We start from the raw sequence: 11,138 nt of genomic DNA, 5'->3' as shown, positions 1-11,138 counted from the left end.
TACCAGAACAAAACAGAACAGCACTTTTTTCTCAGGCCGAGCCCATCGGCATGTAAGGTACAAACAGTATTTTACATTGCGGTGGACAGGGGTTAATCGGGAGTTTTTACAACTTTGGTTATAATGTTTACAAATTTACATAGTTTGTTTTGGACAGATATCTTATGGCAGTTAAATAATTGCTGGAGTTGTAACATGTTTGGTTTTGGATGTACATGTCCCTATGTTCATTGAAATATTTACATTTGAGGGAGTGAGTGAGTATGGTTTTACGCCACTTTTAGCAATATTCCAGTAATATCACGGCGGGGGACACCAGAAATGGGCTTCACACATTGTACCCATGGTGGGAATCGAACCCGTCTTCGGCGTGACGAGCGAACGCTTTAACCACTATGCCACCCGACCGCCCCTATTTTCATCTGAAAATAAAGGGGAATTCATCTCCAATGTCAAAACTATCACACAACCTGCATTTTTCAAATGCCCTCCGTTCCCCTCCCTCGTCATGTCAGACAGGTGGTACGGGTGACCCAGTCGTCTGAGGCGCTAGGCAGGGTTCTGTCAGAAACAAGATCGTGGGTTGGAACCCAAAATGGACCGTGATCATGTTTCTGGGTGTGCGAGCTCCATACCCGAGTTGGTGGGTTTCACCCAATTAGTAACAGTCATCAACTGGGCTTTCCTCCCACATAAAGCTGGCACGCCGTGAAGTAAATGAAATACCGCTCAAGGGCGTAAAACATTGCTCACTCACAAGACAATAACTCGTAATAAAAAAAGAGTTTTTAATATTTCACAAGAACTGTGTACAAGGAAGAGAAGTTGTCACTCGACCACTCCACCAACAAGAAGAGAAAACCCTTGCACAGGTGCAGCAAGAACACGCTCACTACACAATCTTATGTTTTATGCACAGAACAAGACTCATGCTGGCGTTCCGTGCATTTCCCCACGCTCGTAGCGGTTTGTACTGTTCACAGTCACCCAAATACATGTTGTACTACACTGTATTGTTTCGTAGATTATAATAACCGACCTTCATATATTAGTGTAATAAATAAGGTATGAGTTATCTTGAGTTTCTTCTGAACGCATTTAAAAAATAATTTACAGAGACATTCATCATCATCGGGGAACATGTCACTCGATGTTGAACCATAATCTATCACACTACACTCTAAATGCCCTATAGGGGGCACGGGCGGCCCAGTCGTCTAAGGCGCCGCGATTCGCTGTGCAGAGTTGCGTTCCTTGGGCACGCCAGAGACTTATGATTGTGGGTTCGAATCCCGGATCGCCCCGATTATGTTTCTAGGTTTGTCAGCACCATACCCGTGCTCATAGGCCAATTCGCTGTGCAGAGGCCTTCGAGAAACCTTTGATCACTGGTTGCACACCCCGATTCGCCCTGATTAGGTTTCTAGGTTTGTCGACACGATACTCATGCTCGTGGGTTTCACCACGGCAATGGACATCTACGACCTGCATCACTCATTCACTAACTAACTCACTCACCAGCCCACCCACTCACTCACTCACTCACTCACCAGCCTACCCACTCACTCATTCACTCACTCACCAGCCCACCCACTCACTCACTCACCAGCCCACCCACTCACTCACCCACTCACCAGCCCACCCACTAACTCACTCACTCACTCACTCACTCAACACCTAGTCCTGGTTGTCACTGTCAACTTCATATGTAGAGACGGACCCCACATCTTTCCAAACTACACGTTTTCAAACACGATTTAATGAAAATATAAAGTCTTACTGACCAGACTCTCTCTATGGGCCAAGCTGAGCAAAATGGTTAATAATATACATGCCCACATATTTCCATAACGTTGAAATCAATCCGGATTTTTAAACAAAATAGCAAAATAAGTGATGGTGATGGTCATATGGATCTATCTTTCCCGCCTATAGCATAATATCATGACCATGCAATAAGAGTGGGGATTTTGTTTCACATTTTAATTCTAATTTAAACGTCAACACCTTAGATGTGATTATGATTGTATCTCTATCACATGCAAACAAATCAATTTCTGTACCCACGAAATAATGTTATTTTTGTATGAATATGATAGCCTGCCCATAAACAATGTGTGAAAAATTCATAACCACTTTTCATTTGGTAAATAAATACAACCTTGGATAAGTGATATGCGACAATACCTACATGCCGATATTTCAGATAAATATATACAAACACACGAACGGTTATATTGATATTGTTTTATTCGATTATTAGAACGATGAAGACATGATGTTATATACACAGAACATTATGTACAAATGGATGAAGCGTACGTACATGTACCAGATACATCACTATGTACATGTTTACAATGACAAACTATTAATTACAGTGAACGAGCCGACTAAACAGTATTTCAGTTATATCACGGCTTCACGGCTTCACGGCTTCACTGCTTAAAGGTAGTCATCAACGATTTGAGTGTAAACTTTATATAACAAGACACAAGGAAAATACGATTACTAGTTTGATTGTTGTAATGCGAGATACGTTTAAACAAGATGTCGTGCCGATTATGTGTGAAGAAGGACAATTCATTTGTGAAGTATTTAGGACTCATGCAAAGTTAGGTCTTCTAACCTTTTAAAATGACTTGATGACTACCTCTAATTTTGGGGAGAAAAGCATGAAAGTAGGAAGGCGTTTACATTAAGTGAATAGAGGAGCTGGAACGATTCACTGACGTCACAATCCGTACCCGTTTACACAACTCCAGAGTAAAGCTGTACGCACGGAGTGCTAGTTTGATACAGCAGCGAATCCATGATAATCCCAATGCAGCCCCAAACTGCATGGTAGTGAGTGGGTATGGTTTTACGCCGCTTTTAGGAATATTCCAGCAATATCACACCTGGCATGGAATTCACACACTGTACCCATGTGGCAAATCGAGCCCCAGGACTTCGGCGTGACGATCTTACGCTTCAGCCACTAGGCTACCCCACTGCCCCGGTCTATAAATAGAAAACAAGTGTGTCGGTCAGCTTGTAGAATATGAGAAGTGTGTAAAACAGTTATATATTGAATATTTCCCGTTTAAACACCCAACCGTAACTTGTTGTGTATCGTAGCGTTGGTTTTGATATCGGGATGAATTGATGAGTCGATGAATCGTTTCAACACTACTGAACACAGTCACGTGAAAAATAATCTTGATAATATAACCTGTTGTTTAGCTATGCAGCCATCATTGTCAAGGAGGTTGGTATGACAGCTTCATGACTTTCAATTTACCAATTTGATCTGTCCGGAAATATATATTTACAGTGACGGATTATTAATATACAAATGTCTATTAACATGATGTACACACACGCACACACACGCACACACGCACACACGCACATGCACACACACACGCACACGCACACACACGCACACACATACGCGCGTATTATGTACATATACATAGAATGACGTAGATGGTATTTACACAACGAAAGGTGAAATAAATAGACAAGAACAAATCATATACGTCTAGCCTGCTTTTGCAAAGCTGAGTTAAGCGTAAATCCGATTAGTCTACTGAAAGAAGCCGTTTCTAATCTACAATTCGTAGAGCTCTGCTACAGTGAGGTGACTTGATGTACGTGACGTCATCACTAGCAGGAAGCAGAGCATTGTGGTACAGGACTGAGATTGTACTTCCTGTCAGGTGTCCGCCAAGTTCCGACCCTCGTGATCTCAGCACAGGATCAAGCTCACGTTTTACTTCGAACGTCTACTTCTTTTGACGTTTGTATGTATATCTGAGGGCTGAAGGGGGAGGGGGTGCAGCATGTATCTAGGCTCAATGAGGGGTGAAGGGGGAGGAGAATGGGGTGCAACCTGGATCTAGGCTCTATGAGGGTGAATTGGAGAGGAGAATGGGGTGCAGCCTGAATCAAGGCTCTATGAGGGGTGAAGGGGGGGGGGGGGGGGGGGGGTGCATCCTGGATCTAGGCTCAATGAGGGATGAAGGGGGGTGCAGCCTTGATCTAGGCTCTATGAGGGGTGAAGGGGATGCAGCCTTGATCTAAGCTCTATGAGGGGTGAAGGGAGAGGGGGTGCAGCCTGGATCTAGGTTCGATGAGCGGTATAGCACAGAAATCATGGGATATTCTGGTCCAGGTTACACTGATGGTTGAAAGGGGACAACAGTCTGGACAACCATACCATTCTACGGCCAATCTAAAAGGAGAATACGGAAATCATTACTGATAGGTTCTGTGGGCGGTGAAGACGTTTTGGTCGCCTGGGTCGTATAAAATCGTGTAAGGGGGAGTGGCAACCTGCTCCAGGTTGTAGGAGCTGTATATAGGGGGAGTGGCAACCTGCTCCAGGTTGTAGGAGCTGTATAAAGGGGGAGTGGCAACCTGCTCCAGGTTGTAGGAGCTGAATATAGGGGGAGTGGCAACCTGCTCCAGGTTGTAGGAGCTGTATAAAGGGGGAGTGGCAACCTGCTCCAGGTTGTAGGAGCTGTATAAAGGGGGAGAGGCAACCTGCTCCAGGTTGTAGGAGCTGTATATAGGGGGAGTGGCTACCTGCTCCAGGTTGTAGGAGCTGTATAAAGGGGGAATGGGAACCTGCTCCAGGTTGTAGGAGCTGTATAAAGGGGGAGTGGCTACCTGCTCCAGGTTGTAGGAGCTGTATAAAGGGGGAGTGGGAACCTGCTCCAGGTTGTAGGAGCTGTATAAAGGGGGAGTGGCAACCTGCTCCAGGTTGTAGGAGCTGTATAAAGGGGGAGTGGCAACCTGCTCCAGGTTGTAGGAGCTGTATAATGGGGGAGTGGCAACCTGCTCCAGGTTGTAGGAGCTGTATATAGGGAGAGTGGCAACCTGCTCCAGGTTGTAGGAGCTGTATAAAGGGGGAGTGGCAACCTGCTCCAGGTTGTAGGAGCTGTATATAGGGGGAGTGGCAACTTGCTCCAGGTTGTAGGAGCTGTATACAGGGGCACAATCTAATCTAGGCTCCATTAGCCGTTGGACGGCATGGCTTCATGTTCTAAGGCTGTATAGCGAGGGCGGGCCATGAGCCTGGGTCTTGACAATCACGACAGTATAATGTATCAACTTACAACAAACTGCACGTATGCACCACAAGAAAAAAATAATTATACATTGGCATAACAAACATGCAACAAATCTCACTGTACGAATGTTTTGCCCTCCAGTCGTACCTGGCGCCACCGTTACTGAGATCCTAACACCAGGACTGTTGCTTGATAAGATAGGACAATACTAGCGTGCCGGGCCTGATGCCAGCTCAAGCACCAGGCCAGCTTCTTCATTGAGCAGATTTAGGACGACGACACGATAAGCCAAAAGCGTTTTGAATTTACATGCACACTGACCGTTCAGACATCACAACACAACAACAATATTACATACACCATTTACACACCAAAGTATAAAAATATCAAAATTATTTAAAATTTTGAGAATTTCGTGTTTGGAATCACACATAGCTTTCAGAACGCTCTTGGCTTATCGGAGAATGTCAAACATCAATTGAATGCCGGTGGTGGTGCCCGCCTAAATAAAATGCTCGGCTGGTGTCGATTTTCCTGAAAGAAAGCAAAATAAAACTATTAGCACGGACATAGTAGCAGGCAGTCGCTAGTGTACATAAGTAGCAACCTACTATTATGATTATTCATAAACTTTGTATATTCAATATGACACTTACCTCACTATATCGAATACTGATCAGGGTATTTGCATTGAGTGTAAATATGGGTTGTATTTTATTTTTTAAAGCTGTTCATTGAAAGCTCATTTCAAACGCTGCTTAATCCAATAAGCTGCATACTCGTTCAAAACTAGAAACTCAGTTACGGACTGCAATAGGTATATCGTATAATTAGTAACCTGCTGTAATCTACCATACCTCTACGGCACTTGTCAAAACGTGTCTACCTCTACGGCACTTGTCAAAACGTGTCTACCTCTACGGCACTTGTCAAAACGCGTCTACCTCTACGACACTTGTCAAAACGTGTCTACCTCTATGGCATTTGTCAAAACGCGTCTACCTCTACGGCACTTGTCACAACGCGTCTACCTCTACGGCACTTGTCACAACGCGTCTCACTCGTAGTTACTCGCCGCGAATAGCTGCAAAATTGCTGATGCGGCGTTAAGCAATATTCACTCACTCACTCACTCACTCGTAGTTAACATAAAATAGTTCTTGATGTATTCAACTGGTGGTTCAACTGGTGGTTCGTACAAACATGATTTTCAAAACATGTTCTCATAATGAAAAACAACACTATTATTACTTTTTAAAATTAAGCTAGCTTATTCACTTAAAATAAGCACGAAGTTTGGAGGTATACTTTCGCTTTATACGTTCGAATTTTAATACTGACAGTCTTTTTAATTCTATTTTTAAATGTTTTCATTATGCAACCTGAAACATGGCAGTGGCAATAAGTACTTCAGCAGTTATCTATCCAATTAGAGTGTACTTGTTTTAAGTGAGTGCCCGCTGCCCGGGTTTACTTTCGTTTCATTACCAACATTCTTTTAATTATATAATCACACATATCTTTATATTAAATTATGTTCTCGTAAAACTGACAAGTAATATTTCAGCGTCAAGCTATCTAATTCAATTTTACATGTTTTTGAGAGAGTGCGAGCTTCACAGGTTCACCTTGTGACTGGCAATATATTTAAGATATTTAAGCAATTTCCCGTTCAGTACTGAGGTACACATGTAACACATTGTTTCTGAGATGTTGTATCCTTTGTGCGAACAGCCATGCATTGTAACGAGGCGCACTGCAGTGTGTACACACAATGAGGTTAAACCGTACGAACGTGCCAAATCTTCACATCCTAACCTGTGGCTATCTGAAAACTTCTCACACAATGAAATGACTTTATCACGTGACCCGAGGCTTTGTTCTCAGAAGACGATAGGTTGTGTTAATACAAGATTTGTACCTCATTAGTGTCCTCCTCTCTCTCTCTCTCTCTCTCTCTCTCTCTCTCTCTCTCTCTCTCTCTCTCTCTCTCTCTCTCTCTCTCTCTCTCTCTCTCTCTCAAGGAGCCGTCAAGACATGACATCACACGAACACATTCTAGGGTCGTTGTGAGGGTACTTGCGATGTTTATAGCTTACATAAGATAACCGTCTTGACGAGTGCACAGGGCTGCCAAGCCACGTCAACAGGACATACCTCGAGGTCGTCCTGAGGTCTTGCATTTAGACGCTGACTGATGGCGACAGAGTTTACATGTTATGTTTTTCTATCGGAATTATCCAGGAGTCAAAAGGAAAAGCGGATGACTCAGGTTAACATTAACTACCTTTTGAATTCTTTGGTTTTTTTCAACTTTGTTCCTGAACTAGGTAGTCGAAAAGACAGTCAGTGTTCCATATGTCAAATGTGTTTTTACGAGCTAAAGTATGGGAATTCTATTTTAATTTACATAAATGTATCGCGACAACGGAAACAGGGAAGCTCTAGTCACTTGGGACACCAAGCAGGTGTTGATTCACGCCATTCTTATAACACAGATGCAATGTTACAGTTGACTCAATGTACTGACTCTAAACATAGACTGAAACTAGACAATAGTCTTCCCCGGTCATATTTAAAAGGAGACTATGCTTCACTGTCTTGTGTCCATTTTCAGTCTAGTTCTAGACGCAATAACTAATACCATGTATGACACTTTGACATTGTCTCTGGGTAATTTGGACACTTACTAACTGTTACCAAATGACAAAAACTAGCAACAGACGAAGGGTGTTTAAGAAACTTGAATCAAAGTTGCTGGGAATGCCAGAAAGCTGGAGCCAACTCCCCTTTAAAGTCATATGTGCAACTGGCTGATACAGTATGTGTGCATTGTACGACGCCGGGTAGTTAAAACATATAACTTCCTCTACAGAACTGGGTGACCTACTGCATGCAGTGCAAGTGCAGAGATCTATACATGATACATGGGGGTACAATACATGCTGTTAGTCAGGTGAATACTAATACTGGTTGCTATATAGTGGTAATGCATTATGTAAAGGGAGTGAAAGTCAAGGTCACTGCACAGGATATGCTCACTGCGCATGCCTACCTTGACTTGTGGGTGCTGGGGTGAAGCGTGACGTGCGCACTAAAGCGATGGGTACGTGGACTGTGATCTAAAACGAGTAGGGTGGCCTAACCTCCTTTTATGTATAACAGTTATAGCTATTCCAAACACGATGATCGACGGTATCCCAATCACCAGTGCTGCCACGACAGGCCAGAAAGTGTCGTCATTTTCCGGATCTCCCGAAACGGAAACAGAAAGTCCTCCAGCTTTGGACTCACTGCTGGTAGCTAGCAGTGGGCCTGGCGTGTGTCCTGATGACAGATCTTCAAAAGGAGTTGTTATCACGGTAGTAGTGCTGGGCGGTGCCTGTGTTGATGTTGACGAGGAATTGATTCCAGGTGACACAGGTGTAGTTGCTTTCAAAGCTGGTGACGTTTTTGTGACGTTAATCGTTGTGGTGGTTGGGGTGGTGGAAGTTGTCGTTGCGGTAGCTGTTGATGGAGGATTAGGTTTATTGTTGCGAGTGGATGGACTCGGGTTAATTGTTGTTGTTGTTGTTGTTGTTGCAGTCGTACTTGGTGTTGGAGTAGTTGACCGTGTAGTCGATGTAGTGGCTGATTTCTTTGCCGTTGTTGCCTCTGTCGTTGTAATAGTTGTCGTAGTCGGTGTTGTGGTTGGTGTAGTAGTTGTTCTTGTTGTTGATGATGATGATGATGATGATGCTTCTAGGGTCGTAGACGTAGGGGTTTGTGTTGTGCCTATAGATTTGTCAGTTGTTGTCCCTGCCCTGATGACATCGTTACGAGTGTTCCCAGAGTCGGTTGTTGTGTCTATCAACTTCAACTCTCTAAGTTTGTTATTAGATGTAGTGACTGGCGACACGGTTTCACCTGCGGGTGTTGATGCCGTAGATGTTGATACCACTGTAGTTGTGTCAGGGGTTCTCGGAGAAATTTCTTCTTTTGGTGCTTGTTTTGTCACTCTAGCGATTGGTGGGTTGTCTGGTACGAAACGGTTTGTCGTCCCGGCCCTTGTTGTGGAGTCTGTCGTCTTTGATGAGAATGTTTCTTGCAACCCACTACTTGTCAAATCTGGAGTTGTGGTTGCAGATGTTGTCGCTGTTGTCGATGTTGTTGATGCTGTAGTTGGGCTTGGACGTGGTAGAGTAATTGAACTCGTCGCTGCATCATCTGCGTTTACCACTGGCTTCCCTGTTGGCACACCTACAAGAGGGTTCAGATCATCGTTTGTCTCGCCATCACCCACACCGATATTTAACTTTACTTTCTCATCACTTGGACTTCCATCGGTGCCGTTGGTTGATTTTGGGTTGATTATTTCTGACCATGGGTTGAAGTCTACTCCTCGAGCTGATGGTGTTTTTACTGAAGACGAAACGCCAGGCGTAGTTCTTGTAGGCACTGGTGGTGGGACAGTAGTTGTTGTCGACAAAGTAGTTGTTGGAACATGCGGTTTAGAGAAAGATAGAGGTGTAGGAGGGCCTCTGACAGGATTAACATTGGCACCGTCACGGAGAGAGTCCAAAAGCTGATCAAGAAAATCCTGATCATTTATCTGTTTTATGACACGAGGTTCTTGTTCATCAGCTGCCCATTTAAATTCCTCATCTTCCATTAAACCTGGCTTTCTATTGACTGGTTTGGGTTCTATATCCCTCTCAACTTCAGCAGTCTTCTTTGTGGGTGGGGCTGATGAAACTCGGGTAGTCTCAGTGGTTGTATATGGTGTCGATGTAGTTGTTGCATCCGAAACTGTTTGTGTTTTTGACATTGTTGCATATTCAGTAGATGTTGGTGAAGTCGAAGGCGTCGTCGCTTGTGTTTCCGTTTCCGTCTGCACAGAGGTAGATCCTGGAGTATCAGAAGCCGTAGCAATGCTGGAAGAAACCGAATTCATTGCGTCTGTCATCCGCTCCTGGAGCCGATGGAGAGAGTCCTTCACAAGGTCGTCCAAAGATGAAGTCCACTGCTCGCCTTCTCCGGAGAAGATACTCTCTTCTCTCGCTGAACTACTCGACAAGCGGTCTGTGATACTGATCTGAACAGGTCCATTACCCAGTTTGTTTTCTCTCCTAGACCGGTCTAGAACCATCATGCTAGGTGAGATACAGGTTCGGTGAAGGGCAATTTGGATCCTGGAAAGAAAAATAATATCCTTTAACAATAATGTGTTTACATTATGTTTCATAAATTATGACCTTTACATTACCCATTTTGCTTCCTTACAATTTATCCCCCAAACACCAACATATGGGTCTGCATTATTTGCATTTTGAAAGGTGTGAAACCAATTATCATTACACACAGACACAAATCTTTTATTACGATGACATCGTTGAGTATAGCCCCTCCTTGCACCACCCCTCCCCTTTAATTTATCACCCTTATCGTAATCACCTGGTCTGTCTGTCTCTGCCAATAGCCTCGAGTCTCGTGACCCCCTCGCTGGTGGACTGGAGACTTGAGTGAACTTGAAACACGTCCAAGACCTCGGCAACGTCATCGTCATGTACCACCAGTGACAACTCCACCGATAGGCTACCCCCCTGCAACATCGTCAACATACGTGTACAGTGGAAGCAAACAATGGTGGACCATGTTAGACATATAACTTATTAATATCTAAAACAAGGACAATAGACTTTTTATGATTGTATAAATTGTTTTTCCCCTATTCTTGAAATAATGTTGCACCTGCAAAGAGGTTTGGACAGTCTCCCCAAACTGCATGCCCGCACAACCAGTCATCGTGTTCAACTTGGTGCATACTTCTGATTTTAAGATTTCTAAAATTGCAATATTATCTCAACGAGCAATGCAATTGGTTAAGTGCCAATCGTTACAGGGCGAACGTCTTCTGATTCTAAGATTTCTAAAATTGCAATATTATCTCAACGAGAAATGCAATTGGTTAAGTGTCAATTGTTATAGGGCGAACGTCTTCTGATTCTAAGATTTCTAAAATTGCAATATTATCTCAACGAGCAATGCAATTGGTTAAGTGTCAATTGTTATAGGGCGAACGTCTTCTTATTCTAAGAT

The 11,138-nt window shown here is 43.7% G+C and overlaps 2 protein-coding genes across 3 annotated transcripts in view; both read right to left on the bottom strand.

Moving 5' to 3' along the window:
* LOC124147056 (pollen-specific leucine-rich repeat extensin-like protein 2) overlaps positions 1–5,012 on the bottom strand; it is a 33,992-nt gene extending 28,980 nt beyond the window's left edge. Inside the window, exon 1 of the mRNA XM_048381336.1 lies at positions 4,321–5,012. Coding sequence (XP_048237293.1) covers positions 4,321–5,004 — 684 coding nt within the window. The 5' untranslated portion in view covers positions 5,005–5,012. The remainder of the gene's footprint in view (positions 1–4,320) is intronic.
* Positions 5,013–5,477: 465 nt separating this feature from the next.
* Positions 5,478–11,138, bottom strand: part of LOC124147094 (mucin-2-like) — a 33,932-nt gene continuing 28,271 nt past the window's right edge. Inside the window, exons 4-6 of one of the 2 annotated variants that reach the window (XM_046517710.2) lie at positions 10,494–10,642; positions 8,207–10,231; positions 5,478–5,594 (exon numbers count right to left, since the gene is read on the bottom strand). In XM_046517710.2, coding sequence (XP_046373666.1) covers positions 5,528–5,594; positions 8,207–10,231; positions 10,494–10,642 — 2,241 coding nt within the window. In that variant the 3' untranslated portion in view covers positions 5,478–5,527. Of the gene's footprint in view, positions 5,595–8,115; positions 10,232–10,493; positions 10,643–11,138 lie in introns of both variants that reach the window. The other variant, XM_046517711.2, reaches the window with a different exon arrangement.

The sequence above is a fragment of the Haliotis rufescens genome, unplaced genomic scaffold (genome assembly GCF_023055435.1).
Source record: "Haliotis rufescens isolate VD_foot unplaced genomic scaffold, xgHalRufe1.0.p SCAF_1, whole genome shotgun sequence".
Taxonomy (NCBI): Eukaryota; Metazoa; Mollusca; class Gastropoda; order Lepetellida; family Haliotidae; genus Haliotis; species Haliotis rufescens.
The sequence above is the reverse complement of the archived record's forward strand: the minus strand, read 5'-3'. Positions and strand labels throughout refer to the sequence as shown.